Source organism: Centruroides sculpturatus, unplaced genomic scaffold (assembly GCF_000671375.1).
Source record: "Centruroides sculpturatus isolate CEXI.00-Female unplaced genomic scaffold, Cexi_2.0 scaffold318, whole genome shotgun sequence".
In the NCBI taxonomy this organism is placed as follows: domain Eukaryota; kingdom Metazoa; phylum Arthropoda; class Arachnida; order Scorpiones; family Buthidae; genus Centruroides; species Centruroides sculpturatus.
In genome coordinates, this window is record NW_019384658.1 from 496,764 (window position 1) to 520,247 (window position 23,484).

Genomic DNA, 23,484 nt, shown 5'->3' on the forward strand with positions numbered 1-23,484 from the left:
ATATATCTTTTATTTTATCTTTCATCCCTGTTCATGAAATATTAAAGATAAAATCAAAGTTTCGAATTAATTATTATATGTAATTCTTTAGAAACTTTGATAAAATAAATTATATATTTCTTTTGACCTTACGTCGAATTAATAAATATAATGTCAGGGTTTTAGTATTAATTCTAGTTTAATCTATAAAGATACGAAGAAAAGGTACAACTTCGTTCTCTCAGCGTTAAACTAAGAAAAAATGAAAAATGTAAATACCAGTCTTCAGTAAACTAAAAACTTTATTGATATGTGTTATACACATCATAAAAAGTAGTTACATTTCAGACTGCACAGTGAAAAAACGCACAGGGTTTATCCCTTTTTAATCCCGGGCCAAAAAAAGTCTTGCATATTTGTCATTGAGGAGTTGAACAAAGACATCTAACTCATGCCAAGTAGTAAACTTTAAATAGTATGTTAATTCTCAATTAATTGTTTAATTAAACAATCATCATCTAGAAAAGTTTTACGAACTTGGTTTGAGATTGCGTGCCTATTGAATTGGTTAGGATGTCGTCATTTTGAGTTTTTCAAGACAATAACCATAGAGTAAAAATAATATTTTCTCTTGTATTTTGAAACTAATTCCTTTCAATCAGGGTCTGCCTTATTCAAAATAAAAAACTTTAGTCTGTAAAACGATTACCGCCATCACGCAGTAATCCTTTAGCTTTAACGGGAGATTCGATTAGTTGCATCAACATGATTAAGTACACCCTCTCGAATTATGAACACAGGCCAAGATAAAGACTTGAGATTACAAACAAAAGTTTAATAAATACAATACATCCATTTTTGCTTATACTTTTAAATATTAAATGATATAATGTTAAATGTAAAAAAAAAAAAAAAAAACATATATAAGATATTGCCTTACGTATATCTGGTCCCGTTTAAAACGTTGATGGAGATTGGCAATAAAAGCTTCTTCAGTAAGAGGGTCTAACAATGTGGCATCACTGACCCCAACTTCTTGATCCAAACTTAATACGCCCCTCGCATTCATAATGGACAATCAGGAGCACTGGAAAAAATGTATCTGATAAATATTTAATAACAAATAGAAAAAAAACAGTAAATTAAAAAATATATAGCTTTTCTAATCTTAATTTTTATTTTATAATTTTCTTTAACCCTTTTTACATTAAAAATTCTAACCTTTAAATATTCTTTAATTTTCCAAATACTGTATAGTAATTTTAAATGTTCAAAATAATCATTTTTTGTTTTGCGTAAATGTATTAAAAATAAATTAGTTTTATAAATATTTAAAATAAGATATTTATATTATAAAGTAATACACAACAAATAAGATACACAATAAAAATTATAAATGAATCATAAATAAAAAAATATTTTTAATAAAATGTTAAATATTCATTTGTATTAATATGCATTTGTATTATTTATTACTTACACGCTGTTATATTTAAAAACTATTTCTTATGTTTCTTTATTAGCGTGTCTGCCCAAGTTATATACGTTTTTTTTGCACTAAAATCTGCTCATCAAAAAGTATGTTTTATTGAAAATATACATTTCAATAATTTGTAGAAATATTTTTATAAATCAAGCACCACTGCATGCTTTTACATTTATTTGCGAATTATACATACTTTTGTTTATTCGATATATTATTTCTATAAGTTTTCGTCTCCAATTATTTCGCACTTTTTTTTAGCTCTTTCCGTCCTGTAGGCACTAAGAGAGCCTTTTTAGCAAGCCCATTATGGATTCGGCCAGACCCACATTGGAGCGGCCGAGTGGTGAGGGACGAACAAATCCCGAAAAATTCCGAAAAATGGAGTTTTTCGACCCGTCCGGATTTGATCCCAGATTTCTCAGAGCGAATTAACTGAAGTGATTAGATGTTCCATATTGTACGAGACTGTTCGTTATTTTGATCCTCTGTCCTATTGTCCCGATAGTTTTTGTCGGGATGCCAAAATGTCCCTTATTCCAAGACGTTGAGTGTCCGGCATTAAGAATAACAAAATCTGGTCAGATTACTTCAACCGCTCAACCAACCGACCGTCAACTTATGAGATTTAAATGATTTGCTTATTCATTGTTGTTATAAAATATTGCAAATTTACAATAGATTGAACAGATTAATGTGAATTTGGTGAATGAGATATCCGTTTAATTTATGATTGCCTATACAGGATATCATTTTAAATACTTAAAATATCAGATTTTTAATTTAAAGTAATTTTAAGTGTTAAGTTAATATGGACTACGAAAAAGAAAAATAAAACTGAAAACTCTATAACATAAAAGAAATATACGAAATACTGTATGTGAGGTTCTAAATTGACATTTGTGGCCAATTTCTTTATTTTTTAACAGTGTTTTTAGTACGTTCCTTATGTTTATGAAATTAATACTGTCTTCAATTTTCAACTTATGTCTTTAGCTTACAATTATACAGTAAATAATATACAGTATACCATTAGTCTGATCGTTAAGCGAAGAATTCCACTTAGAAGTACCTGGGATGTGTTTAATGCGATAATTCGGAAACGAAAATAGATAATAAAAACGAAATGTTGTCAATATACTCTTTACAATGTTTATAAATAACTGGTAAATTTTTGTATCAAAAATCGAATAATAATTTCACAAAATAAAGCATTTCAATTATTTGTTGTTGTTATAGCAAGGCACTACCTAAAGAATAAAACTTTCCAACAGAATGGCACCACTAATAAAGAAGAACTATTCATATATAGGCTATATAAAGAGTATAGTTCTACCTGAGGAAGGTATTTATCAATATCGAAATATAAGTTAATTAATAAAAGTTTCAATTATCGATTATTGTAGTAGTTTTTCATCGAGTTATTTTCTATGTGTTTTATAAGCCTTTATAACCATTAGTTTTTTTAACAGCTATTGCACTAAAAGTTTATGAACATTAAAATTATAACAAGTTGATTAATACAAAGTTTAAAGTTGTCCATATATAAGTACATTTATTGGTGCCAATAGTGAATGAAAACAAGAACAATCAATAAACGTTACATAAAGAAATCAGGAATACACCAATAAAAAAATTACAGTACACTAATTTCTAAGATTCCACAGTGAATTTTCCAAGGAATCTAAAGATGTCAGTATTTCCAATTTTTGGAGGCTGAGCCTATTTTGAACCGCTTTAATAAATTTCACAATCGCCACTAATTTGGCTAATATTCTTTTACTCTTTTGCGCTGTGAGCACTAAAAGGGCCTTTTTCAAGCATTCACAAGTTTGATCAGGCCCAAACAAGTTGCCGGATGGAAAGGGACAAGATCCGACTATCCTCGAAAAATTTTAGGGTTTTTCGATCCACTCGGATTCGATTCTGGGTCCCCAAAATGGCAGCTGATGTCTTAACTGTCTTGGTCATTCGGTCAGCCGAAAAAATAAGTGTTTGACGGTACCTACAACTGTGTACACTCAAATACTATCTAAAGGTCAAATCCGGTCAAATAATCGTGTGTATTACACATTAATATGTGTATATTTTTGGTAGAGGTTTTATTAATTTTAAATGTTATTGTTTGAAAAAGTATCGATTATTAAGGGCTAACTTTATCGATACATTGAAATATCGAATGCCAAGGCACAACCTTAACAGAGACATGATATTTAACAAACATTTACTTTGAATGTTTCAACGAGACAACAGAATAACAACGGGGATATCAGATTATATAGCTATTGGTCACATCAATAATCGTATCTGGATTCAATTAATGTCGAGACGAAAAGCGATTCTATCTTATTCCGAAATTGAAAGCTTCAACGATGCAATAAGAATGTATTCAACTAATGAACAACTTAGTGTTTAACAAGTCAAAAACTTTCTGTTGCTGAAATAGTAGTTGAATGTAATGACAACATCGCTAAACAAACTTCAGATGAGCAAGTGAAGGCCCTACTTCAATTCTTTACTTAACGATTGGTTACAGAGTGATGGTAAGAAAAAAATACTGGACTGACACTGGATTATTTAATAGCGTTTTTAGTACAATAATTGACGTTATATATAATAAAGACAGAAAACCGCCTTCATTGTCTATTTGTGTAAAATTTGATAGGTATACCTGCCCCTGTCTATATGAAGTTGCTTTTTCTATTTCGCCATCATAACACCGATAGAAAGATTATAATCATGACTGCTCGTGTCGATAGTTACCATTGACAATTACGTAATTCAAAACATCTAAATTTTTTAATGTTAACTCTAACGCACCATTCACGCCGAATATGAAATGGCAATCGACCTATCAAATTTCGCAAAAAAAAAAAAATAAAAATAAAAATAAAAAATGGACAAAATATTTAATCTTGGCATCCTCGAAAACACTCTAAAACATTTTGTGCTCGCTATAACTTCGTATTAAGTAATTTTCCTATTCGAAGACACCATTCCTACGAGGGCCTTTTATGGACGATGAGTTGAAGTAAATTCGACCAAAAATAGTTGTTGATCTCTTCCTGAATAAGTGGACTGTCCCTTAAAAGTTTTATTGAATTTGTTCTGTGTCGAAATGAATAAAGAACAAACAAACAATTTTTCTTCTTTATACAGTACTGTATATTAGATATATATCTGTAAACTTCTTTATTTAAAAATATGCAAAACGTCACAAGAAACTGAGACTATCCTCAAAAATATTTTTATTAATAAACATGGAAAAAACACAAACCGATATAATAAACAATTTAAAAGAGATCTGATATTAAATATTAGAATTCTATCCTTATTCACTGCGCTTTTATCATTAAAGCCTTAAATATTTGACTGATTGGTAAATGATCATCATCGGTGATGGATTATCTTATAGCCAAATAAAATGGTTTACTTCGCGCCCTTGAAGTTAAGAATCAAAATAGAAACAATTATAATCTAAATCTCATTTATAAATATTAAACATAACATTCAAAGGGCACCAAAATTAATTCGCGCTTAGATCGTCCAGTATGTTGTTTCGTCATTGATTATCGGATTGCTTTATTAATTACACGAAGTGTCTTCTCACATTGTAAATTAAAATATTTTTATACCTTTGTTTTAAATTGTAATTATTATATTATACAGCAAATCAGAATATAGGCCTATTATAAAATGTTACACAATATGATATGAAAAGCATTTAAGAAATTGCTATTATTTCTTTTTATAAATTATTATCATTTAGATATTTTTAATGTACATATATTTTCCCTACAAACAATTGTATTAATAGAATTTTCACAATTAATATCATCGAATATAGAAGTAATTAGATTTCTAATTATTATTATTATGTTGAGTTTAGTGAGTTTTACTCGGTTCACACCGGTGGCTGTGTACTATGCCGGACCAGAGTCAAGGCATAGCAACCAAAACAAAACTAAAATTAAATAAGTGTGTCAGTGTCTGTATTCAGGAATTTCCTAACAATGTGGCATGTATTCAATATAGTGGCCTTCTGTAGTGTTATGTATGTATTTCTACTCAATTCTAATGTTCCCAGGCTTTTGTGTAGTGTGTGTGGTATCACACCTGTACAGGAAAGAACAACAGGTACAATAACTACCCTATCCATCCTCCATAGATGCCTTATTTCCTGGGCAAGTTCTGTGTACTTGCTAATTTTTTCAGTGCATGTGTTTTGTACATTGTGAGTGTTTGGAATGGCTATGTCTATAATGTATGTGATTTTATTGTGTTTGTCAATGAGTGTGATGTCTGGTCTGTTGTGGTAAATTGTTTTATCTGTGATTATGGCTCTGTCGTAATACATTTTGTGCGTGTTATTTTCCAATACTGTCTGTGGAATATACTTGTAGTATGGTTCGTGGATGTCTGCCAATTTGTGTTTCTTTGCAAGCTCTTGGTGTATTATATTTGCTACTTGATTGTGTCTATGTAAGTAATCTGTCTGTGCCAAGAGCTTGCAACCAGAAGTGATGTGTTGTATAGTTTCTGGCATGATGTGACATTTTCTGCATGTGTCATTTGTGAGTGTTGTATCTTTGAGTATGTGTTTTCTGTAGTTTTTAGTATTTATGACCTGATCCTGTATGGCAATCATGAATCCTTCCGTCTCCCCAAAGAGGCATCCCCGATCTAACCAGCTGTTTGACGCAGTTTTGTCAACAAAATCCTGGGCCAGGTCGTAAGGATGCCTGCCATGGAGAGCCTTTTGAGCCCATGATTGCTTAATGTTGTCTATGCTTTTTATATGTTGTGTCATGTCTGTATGTTGTGAGTGTAAGTTTAATGGTGTGTTATTTGAGTCTGCTAGAGTTACTGCTTTATGTAACTGTGATGTTTCTTGTTTCTTGTAGAAAAACTCTCGCAGTGACTGTATTTGTTTGTAGTGAAGGTTAACTATGTCAATCAGGCCACGTCCGCCTTCTTTACGTGGAAGGGTTAATCTTTCTATGGCGGATTTAGGATGATGTTGTTTATGCTTAGCAAGTGTTGTTCTTGTTTTCCTTTGGAGTTGCTCGTTATTATTATTATTATTATGGTGGTGGTGATGGTAATAGTGAAACGTGTATCCTATACAGCATATATACCAGTGTTTAGCGCTATGCCGAACCATGGCATAGGTACAGAACAAGCTATTATTATGTTTACGTATTCTTCGTGCATGTATCTGTTTAAAAATTTTCTGACTAAGTATCATGTGTTTAGCATGGCAGCTTTTTGTAATGTGATGTATGTGATATTGTGAAGCACTAATGTTTCTAGACTTTTTGAGTGGTGTAACGATATTGGTGCAAAAAGAGAAAAAAATTACTATTGGTACAGTAAAATAAGTACCTTATCCATTCTCCACAAGTATTTTATTTCGGGAGGGTGAGATCTGAGTATTTACTAATTTTTTCACTACGTATTTTGTATGTTGTAAATATTTGGAACAGTTTTATACAATAATGTAATATAATGTATGTAATATAATAATTTTGCACTTTAATGTGATGTCTGGTCTGTTGTAATGGATTATTTTGTCTGTGATCATTATTGTTATTATTATTATTATTGATAAATTGTATCTTACTCATCTTATATACTGATGGTCAGATTAATGGCACAATAAATATTTTATTCATTCTTTACAGGTGCTTCATTTTATTCACTTTATTATTGTCATCATTATTTTTGTTAAAGAAAAAATGATATGAAATTAAAATATTTTCTATTAAATTACATTGGATTTATAATGAGTTTTCTAAGAAAACAAACCATTCTTGTTTATCTACAGATTTGTACGTGCAGATAGATAAGAACAGAAGAATGTATATACTTATAGAACAGTATAGAGATAAAACCCATGAGGAATTCTTGACAAATAAGCTCCCTTTTGACTAGAGACATACATGACACATCTCAGGAAGAATTAGCTAACTGCAAATTTTATAATTTTTTACAGATAGGTTTCATTACAAAGTGTAATAGAACATGAAATAATTTGATGTAAAAATATATACACTATTTAAATTGAAAATACATTAGGCATAAAAGCTTTTAATTTTTGTAAATCAAAGAATAAAGAAATTGCCAAATCGTCTTTAAGTAAAAATGTTTTCGAAATTTACGATTTTGAAAGAACATTAACCATTTAAGAAAAAATAAAAATAAGTAGACGCGAGAGATTAAAAGTTTTCTATCAAATTAATGATGCCCAAATGCTAACATTTTTAGATGTCCAGGGTACCATTTGCAGTAATGACGAAGTCGGCTGATATCTTACAATAATAGATGATAGGGAAAAAGCTTGAACCAAAAAGTTATCCCTTTATCAATAAAAAAAATTAAGCAAGTTAATTCAAAGTTCTTTGTTATTTAAAAAAAGTTACCATAAACTGGGTTATTTTGGCGTTTGAGAACAACATTGTGCCAAACGTAAAAAAAAAAACTTGAAATTTTATATCATAATACTGTATAGTATAAAGAAATGAAATTAGCTCAAAGTTAGAAATGATATTACTGCCAAACATAAGATGCAATTTTCCTTCTAAATGAAAACGCTTAATTTTTCCATATGTGCAAATTTGAAAATATTTTAAAAATTTTAGCATGTTTAACATGATGTAAGATCGAAAATCTCTGTAAATATATTTTTTGTTCATAAATTTAGTTTGTATAATAATACCTCAATAGTTAAAAATATATCTGCTTCAATCTGATGAATTATGATTTATTTTTTTTATATTATAGATGTCTTAATATATTAAGATGTCACATTATTATTATTATTATTTTCTTAGTACTGTATTCTAAAATAACGCACGTTGATCAGAAAAGAATATTCTGTTTCTGGAATAAACAATTTTATTGGCAATTGAGTTCTATGATTTTATATTATTTATTGCATTTTCCTTTTGTTCATTAAAAAATATATTATTTTTCATTAAAAAAGTTAACTTTAGACTTTCATTATTCTTAGCTCAAAAAACTTCAAATGAAGTTTGAAAAACAGTTTTTCTTATATATTTTGTGTAATATCTTTTTAAAGTCATGTTTTAAAATATATAATATAGAGATTAAAATTAAATTTACTTTATTTTTGAAAACATTTTTCCTAAAAGTTAAAATTCCCGAGTTTTTCTTAAAAGTATTTTAAGAAAATAGTAACATATTTTCTCTATAATAACTTATCATTAGAAATATACAGCTTTATCCGAGTGCAATAAGATTAAAACAAGTAGTCAGAATCCTGTTGTTAGATTACATTTTTCACAAAATAAAAGATTTTTTTTTATTTTGTGAAAAAATATAAAAGAAATAAAATCTTATATAATCGTCGAAATTTGTATTTAGATTATTACATTAATAAAAATAAAATAAAATAAAATTGCAGTTTATTCATTAAGAAGAATTATATATTTAGAAATAGATATCAAATTAAAAATTTTCAAATATATAAGTATTTAGTAAATTAATTATGTAATAGTACGTATGATTATATTATGTAAATATAATCTAATCATGAATATTCTAACATATGCAAATAGCGTTACGAATACAGTTGAATAAACATCTCATAAATATTAATATTATAATGAAGGCTAGGAACTAAAACGAGCGTTGTCGTCGATTAGTTAAAGGATATCGATGTTCTATCATCAGTCCATATACAAACTTTTTCGAGTAATGACATCGTAGAAAGATTCTTTTATGATAAATGGCAAATTCTGCAAGTGAAAAATGTCCAACAATACTAAACTAGATAACACGCGAGTTACTGGAACTGTCTATGTAAATGGTCACAATTCTTTCGAAAATTTGAAATATTCTCTTTTCAGTTTAATAAAATGCATTTGAAGTTCGAGAATATCTACCACTGGTTTTAAAAAATAAGTAAACTTATATCACGATATTTCAGTATTCACATTTCATTTTTCAGACATTTGATTTTTTTCGAATACTACGAAGATAAATATGAGATATTTATTTATCTTTCATAAATTGCACATTTTCAAACTTTTCTATAAAAATAATTTTTATCAGTTTATTACAATCATACTTTAATACTTAACATACGTAACCTAGTTTTCTAATACAGTAAGTTTTATTTAATTTTAAATTTAAAAATAGAAATTTGTTTAATTAAATTTTATTGTTTTAATTTGAATAAATTTAAAAATATTATTTTCCCTAATATTTTTCTGTAAAGTTTTTTTTCGTTTTAAAATTGATAAAACTTTTGAGATTAAAAAGTTATAAGAAGATTAAAAAGAAAAGTAAATAGACGATGTATTTTGAATTAATTCTATTACTTTATTTTTCAGTATTATAAAATTCTGGTTTTCTGTTAATACACAAAAGTTGAAATTAAATTTAATGTACATAATTTTAAACAATAGATATTAAAGCTCACATATTTTTACTGAAAATTAACCATATTTCAATCACAGTATTTCTATATAGAGCGGGGAAAATTCGACAAACAAATTTGTAGGGGTGATAGAATGGTTCGAAACAAACATTTTTTATTAATCAAATGTAGGTCTAAAGTCCTTTCTTGTGCCGCTATCGATCATCCATTTTAGCACAAAGGATGATAAGTAGAGGCACAAAAAGAAGGACTTGCCTACATATCGTAGACAACTGGGTCATACTTGTTACCCCTTCGTCTGAATTCTCACATTTATCACGTATTCTTGAAAAAAGTATTGCCAGATTTACTGGAGGAAGTTCCCCTAAATTTCAGCAGACTAATGTGGTTTCAACATAATGGAACGCTGCTCATTTCTCAAGACAAATAGACTACGTGGTCAACTTATCGGCACTTTTGGCGATTGGTGGATTGACAGAGGTGGACTTAAAGCCGGATCTCCTCGATCACCTGACCTAATACAATTTGACTTTTACCGTGACTTATAATCTGTCTCAACTAAGGCACTAGATAACGCAGGACCGTGTTCAGTAACGCAGAACACTAACAAGTCAGAATTCTGAGCGGCTTACTGGGAGGAGCTAAAAATATTCTGAGCATTATTGAACGATTATTCTTTGTCAGACAACTAGGAAAACTGGCGGACGAAGTTAAAATTAAATAAAATTAATATAATAAATTAAAATAGTAATTTCTTTATCTTTAAAATGAAGCTATTTAATCCAGCACGAGCAGCTATTAATGTCGTCACTAAGCACAGTAAGTCTGTCAAAAGTAGTCTTAATAAATAAAAATTCTTACAGTGGGCGGAATCAGAACATCCAATATCGTGGCACAGCCTGACTAAGTCAGAATTCTGCGTTATGATCACGGCCCAGGTATGTTCATATGCTTCCGCCATGCGCGCAGCCAAATTAGTCCTTTTGAGGTCATAATCCAACATGGAAGCTTACTAGAGTGGCATCATGTATTTGGCACAGAGTAAAAAATCAAAAAATGACGTGCTGTTCAGCACTAAATTGTGCTAGAGGTGATGGCAAAGATTTCCTTTCGATCAAAACAGAAAAAAGGTTTGGGTTGTTAAAACAAGAGGAGATAAGTGGTTCTTCCTTTTTTTATGTTAGGCAAGCACTTGAATTCAATTTTTTAACATTTGTTTGTCTAATTGGACTCCAGTTTTGCAGATGACGTTAAAATAGATATAAATAAAATTCAGAAGTCGAGAAGAATACTCTGTACTTCTGAAAATAAGGTATTCATTTGTTAATATATAATTACTAGTATCTGTAACCATATATTCGTCAGCCCGTATTTACTCTAATGATGTTTCACAAAGTCTATTAAACTGTCGATATTTGTTAAAAAGTTTCGTAAGTATAGCTTATTCAACTTTATAACAAGTATGAGCCATGTCAACTAGGTAAACGAATTGATTAAAACAGCTTTAAATGCTGGATAATTTTTATCTACGAGAAGTTTGATATTTTAATTAAAGCATTTTAATTCCTTATTTTATTACTAATTTATTGTAAATTCATTTCACTGAGGAGCAATTTGAAAATCACAGAGCGGATGGGAGGAGAAAGCTAAGGCCTGATGCTATCCCAGCATTATTTGGAAACAGTAATCAAGTATCGGGAGTTAAACGTTTAAAGGTATGTGTTTCTGTTTTTAGCAATGAAACTTTAAAAACAAGTTTCTGTTATATTTGAAAATACTTATAACACAGAAAGTGTTATAAGCATTCAAAGCAATCTGTATTTTACCACTTGCCTTTCTAGTGTTTGGTAAACTGCTTCGCACTTTTATTTCGAGCTTAGCAATCTTAAACAGAACTAAATATCCCGTTCTCACATGATTGAATTTTTATTACTGTGTATATTGCTTTTAGTTTTGCATACGATAGTTTTAAAATAAACAAAGTATTATCGTGTTGCTTATCGTGTTATTTGTAAATGATAAATTTATAAATGAATTTTTTATAGAACTATATTGTATATAAGTATATTGGCGTTCTTTGGTAGTTCGCCTATCATAGTGATTTTTGTGACGTCATGTCGTCTACGTCACTGTCAGCTTAGTTGAGAGAGAGCTACTCCACGCCAGTTCAGGAAGAACTTATTACTCACGTTGAGGCTGCAACTAAAGTCAGGGATATTCTTAATATCTATGAGCGAACAAGACAATCTCTGCCTCTCCGTTGTTATTGATGACCAAAATTTTGAACATTTACTGTAAATTTTTGATCATTTAAAATAATGCTTCGTTAATTTCATTTGTTGACCAATGTTTGACTAATAAAAAACGTTTGTTTCGAACCACATTATCATCCCTAGAAATTTGTCTGTCGGATTTTTCCGTATAAGTTTGTGCAATAAAAATCTGTAACAATACACAAATAACAGCTACATTTATTTTTATATTTCAGAAGAGCAAAATTACATTTTACATCATATAATTGTATGAGAACGTTTTCCAAACAAATACTTTTTTAAGTTATATATTCAGATTTGGGACTTATTATTATATTCTAATATCAATTAGTTTAGATTAATTAATACTAAAATTTCCTATGAAACTTCTTACGAAAGATTTCAGTCATGGGCAGTTTTATCGAGACATTTTTTCATTATTTACCATACTAAACAATTCATTTACACCAGATCATTTTATTACTATTCATTTTTACTACATTTCAGTATTATGATAAACAATTTTGCAAACAGACTTACAAGTTAGTAATGAGTAATAAATATGCATATGTAAATTTATTAAAGCAACATAATTACTATGATAATTAAGAAAGTAAACTAAAGCATATAATATAAATTTTGTAATAGTTTGGAATTTATCAGCAATTTTCTCTTACTGTATTTATGGAATTTCAGTAATTTTGATTAATTAATTATGAATTTTTTAAATATTATTATTATTATTTTAAAACTAATTTCGTTTTAATAATATATACATATATATTATTAAAATTATCTGAAACCAGAAATAAAATATGAAGTATAATAGAAATAATCTAATTATGAAAAGTTATTTTGAAAAATATAAAGTCCAAAAATAATTGGAAAGCAAAAATAATAGCTTAAATTAAGATAATACACCAGTAATACAGAAGTTAACCAGAGGGAATCAATTCAATTAAAATATTTTAACCAAGCGTAAGACTTTTTATTGTAAGTAACTAAGAGTGAGACAAACGACAAGTATGTTCTGTTCTACTTCCTTAAGTCACGTATAAGAATAAATAATGAAAATTTTGATTTATTTTATTGTTAATTGTGAAATTTTTAAAAACTGTTTGTGCTACTAGTTGAGAATATTTTGGCTGTATTATTTCATTCAATGTTTCACTTACTATTTCTTCAACAAGTGAAAGGGATGAATTTCGAGAGAGATCATTTATGATAAATTACATACAGATTTTTACCTTCATTAAGTTAACATTTATTATGATAACAAATGACCGAACTTTGATGACTTTTATACTGTATTGTGTATGTATCAACAGTTGAGATATTTTTAATTAGTCACTAAAAGTAATCGAAATTTCAATTTTTTCCATTGTTTATTCTTATCTACAGAATCATCAATCATTTAAAAAAATATTAACGTTATTATAAATACAGTAGAACCTCGATTATCCGGACTAATTGGGGATGGAGGTAGTCCGGATAAGGAAAAATCCGGATAATCGAATATCCGGATAATAGAGGTCCGGATAATGGAGGTTCTACTGTAATTGGTACTGTATTTGTTTCGAAATTGTCTTATTCGTGCTTAGAGTAATAGAAAAGTGCCATGAAATAAAAAAACAAGAAAATGCAGTAAGGATATTTCAGTGTTTCCGTGGTTTATAATGTATATTGTACAAACGTTATAAATAGTTTTTCGCTCAATGAACAATTTCTGTATTTAAGCGTAACGTGTGTAAATATTTATAGAATCAAAGTCAAGCAGAATTAAAGTTTTGATGCAAGTGAAAAAAAATCAAAATAAAATGAAAAGTTATTTTTTATCTTAATTACAACGTTTGTTTATATAGAGTGTAAAATAGTATAGATGAATAAAGTTGTAGATTTATTAAAATACGCAAAATTTCTCAATAATATGAATCGCTCTTCATTCAACAAGAGTATTAAATTTACAACGTTTGTTTCATTTTTAAGGAGCATTATAATGTTCGAATTTAATTGAACACTTACAACAATTCCAACTTTTTTCATAAAAATTATGTTTTTATCTTTCATGAAGCAATGTTTTGAGATTATTAATAAATTAATATAACATTTAAAAAATTTCCCTTTATTTAAATTAATTTTGTAGATGAAACATCAATGAATGTCGGCGTTTTACGATATTAGAAGCAAAACCGAAAAATAAATCTTGTTCTCTAATAAAACTGCTGAAACAAACTGTTTATACAATTTTTATGCACACTTACAAAGGAATAACAAACAACAAAGAATTTTAAACAGTAAAATTGAAAATAATTGTCTTGCCTTTTGATTATTAGTCAAAAAGCAAACAGAGTAGAAAGTATGATCGATTTATCTCGAATTTAAAAAGTATACAAATTCAAATCCGTTTTGTATCGAACCTGGCAATATTGTTCTATATTTTATAATAAATAATAATAGTAGTAAAATATATAGTATCGTAACCTATCGCATGAGTTGAAAATGGAGGCCATCAGTATAGTGAAAGCAACAGAGCTGTGGAGAAAATAAAAATTATAACAGTGAAAAAGTAAGTATAAAAGATATCTATCAAATTACAAAATCGTATATCAGTACATCAAGGCAAAGATAAGATAATAAAAGTGTAAAATTTTCCACAGTTCTGCAAACTGATTCAAAAGAATTGAAATGTTGAATGATATTGATTTATTGAACGATTTAATCAATAAACAATTTGGGCATAAACAAAAGCGTTTCTGAGCAAGTTTCTGAAAATATGTACGGTGAGAAAAAGCATCAAACTTTTGTCTTAAAGTATAATCAGTTCTTCAAAAATGTCACTACCTCAAAAAAAGCTAACAGAATTTAAAACATTGCGCAGTATTTGAATTATTTCTGAAAAAAATTATGTGGATTAAGAAAATATGGGATATTTCTTTTTCTTTACTGAAGATAAAAAAAGTGATTAAAATTTAGATACAAATGAATGCGTCATTAATTAATAATTAATAAGATTCCAATTGTCATGAGAAATAATCAAAGCCAAAAATCGCTGAATTTTGATTACGGCTTTAATTATATAAATATCTCAAAACCTGATGTATTTATGTATATGAGAAATAATTCCAATTGCCAATAGCTTTTAATTTTTTTTAAACCCACAGAAAAGCAGTAATGAAACGTTTAATTAAAGAAATAATTCCACTTGATTTGAATCCACTTGATCGTCGATTTGAAGACTTTGTCTTCAAATCGACGATCAGTCGAGTGACTCATTTATCCTTCAAGTTAAATGAGAGATTTTAATATATATATAACATTTATAATAGTTCATCTAAATTCAATACTTTGAATTTCAGGAAATTTTGGTCAAATTCCATATATTTGGTTTCTCAGGAACTTTGATTACAAATTTCCTTAATCTCAGTGATATATTTTGCTCATTAAATCTTCGAATTGTTAAATATTCTGACAAAGTGACTTTACAACGTGGTCCCCAGGGATTTCAATAATATTGCATGTTTGAATAAACCTTGATTTGAATCTTTATTAAACAAAGGAAGAAAGTGCGTCATTTATACATTTCCACCTTCAAAAACTTATGATCGAAATTTAAACCTTCCAATACCTTAAAAATGTGGAGAGTTTTTAACTCTGAAAATCTAATTAAAAATTGATATATATAAATTATTTGATTCTAATGTTCAATTTTGAAATTATTTTATAAAGATTTTAAAATTTTTGAAGTTTTACAATATAGTGTTTGTAAGATAATATTTTTAATATGTAAAAATTAATACAATGTATAAAATGTAAATTAATAACACAGTACAATCTCGGAAATCCGTACTGTACGTTCACTAGTTCGACATGTTCAGTAATCCGTCGCTATTCGATTTTTGGATATTATTAGTACAGCTGCCAATTCACACTAGTTCAAACTCCTATTCCCACTAAATTTAAATACCTTCTCAATAAACGTGGCGTGATATCGATCCTAAACTTAAACACTCGAGCTTGGACACGACACTAAATATTGCTAGACTGCTTTGAGCTAAACATCTTAGCTCAAAAAATGGTAAAGTTTAATTTGTTTTACAGTCGACCCCCTTATAACCTTGTTGATTATTCCGTTTTATATGAATTCCATGTTGTACGAGTCACTTAGATTTTACAAATATGTGAGCAGTTCGCAGCCCAGCACACGTATTTATAAAATCTAAGTGACTCGTACAACATGGAATTCATATAACACGGAATAATCAACAGTGTTATAGTGGGGGTCAACTATATTTGGTTACGGCAACACGACACGTAGGCGATCTGCTGGGAGCATGGACCGTTGTGAAAAACTGGCCTGTTTAAGCGTTACAAACGTGAAGAGACCGGAAAAACTCCATGTCGTCAGTCCGTTTGCAAGGCACGAACCCACGACCAACTACAAGTGTTCAGTGGTCTTTATCCACTTGGTCACTGATGGGCCGAAATGTAAACTATCTTATGACACAATACAGTATAAATATTGATTTACAAGTTAGTCCCCTGAAAATTTTCACCAATTATACTGTACTGTACCTCCCACTAAATTTCTCACAGTCGCTTCGATTTCATACTAAATTTAGTGGAATCCGCCAACTCGGTAACATGATTACCGGCAACGGCTGCGCGCTAAGATGGCAAAACGGCAGACAATTGAAAATTATTTTAAAAGGATCGACGATTAATTTGAAAACTATTCAAAATAATTATAAATTTTTTTGATTAATACAATGTACTAATACTAATACCATGCAAATAAAAAAATTTTTTCCATAATGATTAACCACTAAGTTCACGTTCCAATAATAATCTGGCACTGTTATGGTCTCAAATATGTCGGATTACCAAAAGAGTACTAAATATTAAAAATTTAATATATGTGCATGTATCTATATTTTTAAACAATATGAATTTTTTTTATTTATTATTTTCTACGATTTACGGTCGAATTTCATTAAAATTAATTATTTTCATAAAACGTTTTTCCTACGCTATATTAAAATTATTTTAATAATAACTAAGAAAAATTTTCGTTTTGAAAATAAAAAAGTAATAATTTTGTAAGTTAAACAATCAATATGTGAAAATGTTTTTTCTTTTTTTTTTAAGATCGTGAAAAGATATTACGTAAAATTACTGCCTTAATACTTTACCTATCACATTCATATTTCTATGTAATATATAAGTTATTAAAACTTTCTATTTTCGGTAGAAATTTTATGTTATAATTATATATTTATTTTAATTTTAACAGAAATTTCACTCAGATTTAATTGGAAAAATATATTATTGCAAAATATTTTCTTTGCACAGAGCGTAATTAATTTATAAATACGAAATATTTATAAAAGATTAAATATTTTACTTTTACTAATAATTTGGTTATTTTATTCAAAGACTTTATTTCCTGTTGATGAGTAAAACGGTTTTTTTAAAGAAATTAAATATTATTTTATCTTGTCAGAAACCCTTTTTTTATTGAATATAACTTATAGAATGAATAAAAGTAACAGTAGAATTAATTTAACTGTAATATCAAATTATTTACATAAAGTTCAATAATGAATGAAATAATTATATTAAAGTAATTTAATTTATTTTTCAATTTCTAAAAATTCAATAGCAAATAAAATTACGTTTAAAATTGTTCTTTAAATCAAAAACGAAGAATGATTAATGATAATTTATTAGATATTGATATTTTAATATTACAGATATCATGCTGTTATACTTTTAGTTGATTTAACAAGCTCATAAAATTTAAACACTTGGCTTTTCCAAATGGAATAATTTCAATTTATAAAAATATTTAATTTTCGAACTAAAATTTAAAAATCCAGCAAAAAGTTGCGTAACTTTCCCGACAAAAGAATTTCAAATTGCGTGTGGTGTCATCTGTTATGAAAACTTTTTAAAAATAAAATATCATATTATTAATTATTATAAAATGGCAAAAAGCTTAATTTTGAGGACAGGGATGGGTTTTATACAAAAAATTGTAAATGGTAATAACGAGAGAAACCGTTATTAAGTCTGACCCTACTCGAGATGTGACACACAAACCCCATTTATCTCCCCACCCGTCAACCAAAATTTAATAGCAACAATCCCTCTATTACATAAATCCTGCAAAATTTCAGAAATTTTCGACAAAAGCACAGGAATTATTAAGTTTCAAAGAGGGTGAACAAAATCGTGCCCACACACTCAAACACCCATACATATAGAAAAAACTGCCGATTTGCTATATTTTCCTACTATTATATTACAAAAATGGGAAAGTACGGCGATCGATCAAAATATAGCCCCATGATTTTTAATTTTTGGATTCAAATCTTTGAAACGCCGAGAAATGCAAAGAATTTGGCTGAAGTAAAGGAAAAACTGAAGTAAAGGTAAGAGTTTTATCTATAAAATGAACTTTTCAAACATATTTTTGAAATTGACTTCTTATCTCTATAAACTGTAGACTCAAATTATTGGTTAGTATAGTGGGGTATGAGGTTAGTCCTACATTTTCTTTAAAAGTTAAACTTTTATCATAACTTTTAACGTTAAATCTTGCTACGTGATTTCAAAATAACATTGCCCAAGTAAGGCCTACAGAAACATTCCTAAAAATGTCAATGGGCTTTTAGTGGCAAAGAAAATATTGCGACGCTTGAAATTAAAATGTATAGATTTATATTTCTCTGATTTTATGGGGCACAAATGGCTTCAACTAATTTAGGAAAGAAAAAATGTGCTCGCTGGACATTGGAACACCTAAAAGCAGCATGTGATGCCATTAAAGCTGGAGAAGATCAAAAGACAGTGAGCGTTGCTTTCAATTACAGGTCTAACTTTAAGAAATTATCCAGCTAATAAAACACATAAAAGAAAAATTGGACGTCCAAAGATATTAAGTAAGGAGCAGGAGAAAGATATGGAGAATACAATGATCAGATTTTCACATGTTGGAGACCGCCAACAACTAAAACTCTTCATCAATGTGTTTTCAAATTTGCTAAGATTAATAACGTACTTTATGTTGTCAACAAGGAATCTGAACAAGTAGAGAGATAATGGTTTAAACATTTTATAAAGGAAGGCCAGAAACTATGATTCACGAAGGGCACTAAATCTTAATGAAATAGTTGTCAGTGATTACTTCAAAAATTGGAATTAGTTACGCAGGATTTGAGCATCATGGGTAAGCCTGTACAATGTGGATGAGAAAGGATGTCGATTAACCATCCATAGTCCAAGAGAGGTATTTGCGATAAAGATATAAAAATTAATTCGTTTAATTGCCAATGAACATAATAAAAACCTAACTGTTACGTGTGCCTTAGAAAATTTCATTCCTTACATGATAATATATTTGTTGCTCAAAATGCCTGGGATACTTAATTGAAAAATTAGCTACGAACTGTAACTATATTTTGTTTTAATTTTCGTTTAAGAAGACATATAATTTGCTACGTTTGTATATTTTAAAATTTCCAATAAACTTGAATTTTATTTCAGTTTTTAATAATTGTCCTTCGGTATAGTATAATTTTATTTACGATAACTGTGTGTACAGCCTGTTAAGATACAGTGATGCTAAATAAAGCCCATTGCTAAAGTTCTACAAAATTCCTCCCAGAAAAATTATATAAGAACATTTGAATAGTTGTTTTTTCTAGTTAGAGAAGAGGCACGTTTGCATCACGTTTGCAGAAATTTTAATAAAATATATTTTTTATAAGTTGTAACTTCATTGTTTCTAAAAAGTGAGCCTTATTGGGACAACTTGCGTTATATTTGTTTTAAATATTTATAAAAATGATATTGTATTTCACAGTTTATTGTGTGCGAATATACAAATTGTAAGATTAAATTATGTTTAAAAAGTTTCTATTATATACTTCAAAATAATAAACAAGAACCAGCTTTAATCATAAATGAATATTGTTATACCTAACACCAAGGAACTAATGCAAAAATATCTCGTCTTGTCACGAAATTAACGTTAGAAATTATTTTACCATGACTACCAGAATAGTTAAACTCATATCTAGACTCGAATGATACCTTTCAATAGCCTATATAAATATATGTTTTATATGAACAAGACTTATAATTTAATGAATTGAAAGTGTATTTGTACATAATCCGGAAAAAAACTTTCGAATATAGCCTACTAATACGGACTTTTTATCTGACTTGAAATAATTCAAGTGTAAATAACGAATACATTTATAAATATAAATATTTATTAATTGCTGTCTAAATTAATTAATAAATATTTATATTTAACTAATTGACAAATTATATAAATAGAGATTTTATTATGTATATAAAAAATAAAATAATTTTGGAAAATAAAACAGTTTAATTAGTTTACAATGTCGACTTTCAGAAAAACAAAAACAAAATATTTTTGAGACAAAAGTAACTTATTACTAAATCAAATTTAAAAATTTGCATAACAATAAAATTGTTAACATTACTAATTTGAAAAATGTTAATAAAAATTTGCATTAAGATAATAGTCATAAATAGGAGGATCTAAAAATTATATATTTATTTTTAAATCCCAATCTAAATTACATGCAAAGTCCACAAATAATAAAATTATAGTTATAAATTAATATTAAACATCCATGAATTCATGAATAAAATGTTAAAATGTTTATATAATATAAAAGTTTGAGTTTTTTGAACAAAACAGTTTCCCTGACACGCTCATAAATTTGTTCACAGTAACTTATAACTTTCTATCTACAGAAATGCTCTGGACCGAAGTGCAAATCGGATGATTTAAAGTATCGCTCTTGAAAGTAGAAATCAGTAAGAAAAGCGAGTGTGTGAAACGGTCCCTAGAAATCACGTATCTTCTACTTCAGATCGTTTGTTACAAGAGTCAAACTTTTGTGTCATCGCCTACTCAATGAACAGAGTTTAAAGAAGTTTTTATTATAACTTAGTAGACTTCTTAACCTACTTGATTTGTGTCTCACNTCATAAGGCGAAGAAAATCGAAGAAGATTATATCCCGATAATAGTCATAAATAGGAGGATCTAAAAATTATATATTTATTTTTAAATCCCAATCTAAATTACATGCAAAGTCCACAAATAATAAAATTATAGTTATAAATTAATATTAAACATCCATGAATTCATGAATAAAATGTTAAAATGTTTATATAATATAAAAGTTTGAGTTTTTTGAACAAAACAGTTTCCCTGACACGCTCATAAATTTGTTCACAGTAACTTATAACTTTCTATCTACAGAAATGCTCTGGACCGAAGTGCAAATCGGATGATTTAAAGTATCGCTCTTGAAAGTAGAAATCAGTAAGAAAAGCGAGTGTGTGAAACGGTCCCTAGAAATCACGTATCTTCTACTTCAGATCGTTTGTTACAAGAGTCAAACTTTTGTGTCATCGCCTACTCAATGAACAGAGTTTAAAGAAGTTTTTATTATAACTTAGTAGACTTCTTAACCTACTTGATTTGTGTCTCGCGAATTCCTTAAAAGAGATAAATATCCGCATCCCTTGTCTTTACCAAAAAGAAAGTAGAAAATATTTCAATGTCTTTCCAAAACTTTTCTTTTAAAGATCTCCTGTAATGTCTTCTAGTTGATGGAAAGGAATTTAAATTTTCAATCATAAAAACTTACTTTTTTTATGACTACAACAAATCCGTTTGTTTGGTTATTTATACTATATAATAATAAATTTATATTCTTAAAAATTATATATATATATAATCAAATCCTTTAAACAAATACAGTATCACTATTTCAAACAATTTGACTACTCAAGCACTTATGACTATCATTCCATCAGCGATATATTAAACAAAAGATTATTTTTAGGAATTACACTAACATACCGATATAAGTAAGAAGCCTACTGATTTATCTTCATATACTGTACAAATGTTTATGAATTTCATCGATGCTTAGAGATTACCTGCGTTAAAAAACTTTTCTATCTTTAAAAATATACCTTTATATCAGGGGTGTCCAACCTTTTTGTTTCTCTGGGCCGCATTGGAAGAAGTCAAGGAGTTTTGGGCCACAAGTATATATAATATATACTTGTGGGCCAATATACAAGTATATTTAAAAAATTAACATGTCTAGATTATAATAATAAGTATTAAAACTTTATCGAGAAAAAAGGATATTTTAAAAAATTACTTCTACAGACACTTTCAATTTTTACTTAGAAATAGATAAATTCATTTATTATAAAAGAGAGTTATGAAAATTTATTTGAAAAACACAAATATTTGTTTTATTTGGGTCTCTAATTAATAAAAAGCGATGAAACATCATTTTAAAGTGCATTTTTATTCAATTAATATAATTATAAATAATATGTAGCCGAAAAAGCAGCCAAAGAGCCAAATGATATTTTTTACGTCAAGCAAAAAAAAAGTAGCCACATTTGGTCCAATTAGCTAAATCTTGTAACGTTGGAAGAAATACTAAATAAAGCTGGAGCTGTGAATCAAACGATTATAGACCCAATGCGGGGAAAAAGAGGCAAAGAACAAAAGATAAAGAAATGAAAAAGGTTGAAAAATTATGGGTCCCTATTTGTTTACAGAAGATCTATTTAACGTTTCTCACTACTACATCTTTTGTCCTTTCTCATCTTTCCCTCTTTTTCCCAAATTTGGGTCTATAATCCTTTGAGTCACAACTCCAAATTTATTTAGCCTAGTAATCATTCCGCATTCACACATCTCAAAGCATTTGAAAATATTTTCTTTACATTCAAAAATAAAATATGAATAAAAGTTTACGGCTTTGTGAAACTTTTTTTGAGTTTATGCCGTTGAAATAAATAAATAATAAAAAAATTAAAACATTTCTCGGTTTGTTTACACGTTTATTGGGCAGCACTGGAACTTGCCTTGGGCCGCGGGTTGGACACCCCTGCTTTATATAGTATCGTCACTTAATTTGCATAATTCTTTTAGTAGACCTAAATAATAAAAATTATTATATTTCCACAAATAACGAGCAATTGTTTATTGTGACAATGCCGGACTGCAATTTTTAATCATATTCTTCATTTATTTAATTTAAAATGTATATTCTCCATCTGAAATTTGTAGTGTCTTGCCCCTGTACATTATACTTTACCTGATAACAATAGAGTCATCCACTCATGTAATAAGAAAATAAAGAGGATTTATTTGTCTGTTAAAGATATTGTGCCTCTTTAATTAAAATTAATAACTGATTTTAATAAAGTTATTATCTGAAATTTTAATAAATCAATTATTTAAAAAATGTCTATCTCATTTAACAATTTAGTTCATTGATTTTTGTTTCA

At 28.3% G+C, this 23,484-nt stretch overlaps 1 protein-coding gene across 1 annotated transcript in view; it reads right to left on the minus strand.

The window, feature by feature from the left end:
• LOC111626485 (unconventional myosin-Ib-like) overlaps nucleotides 1-23,484 on the minus strand; it is a 472,422-nt gene that overhangs the window by 372,768 nt on the left and 76,170 nt on the right. The window contains exon 2 of the mRNA XM_023369864.1: nucleotides 920-1,066. Coding sequence (XP_023225632.1) covers nucleotides 920-1,048 — 129 coding nt within the window. The 5' untranslated portion in view covers nucleotides 1,049-1,066. The remainder of the gene's footprint in view (nucleotides 1-919; nucleotides 1,067-23,484) is intronic.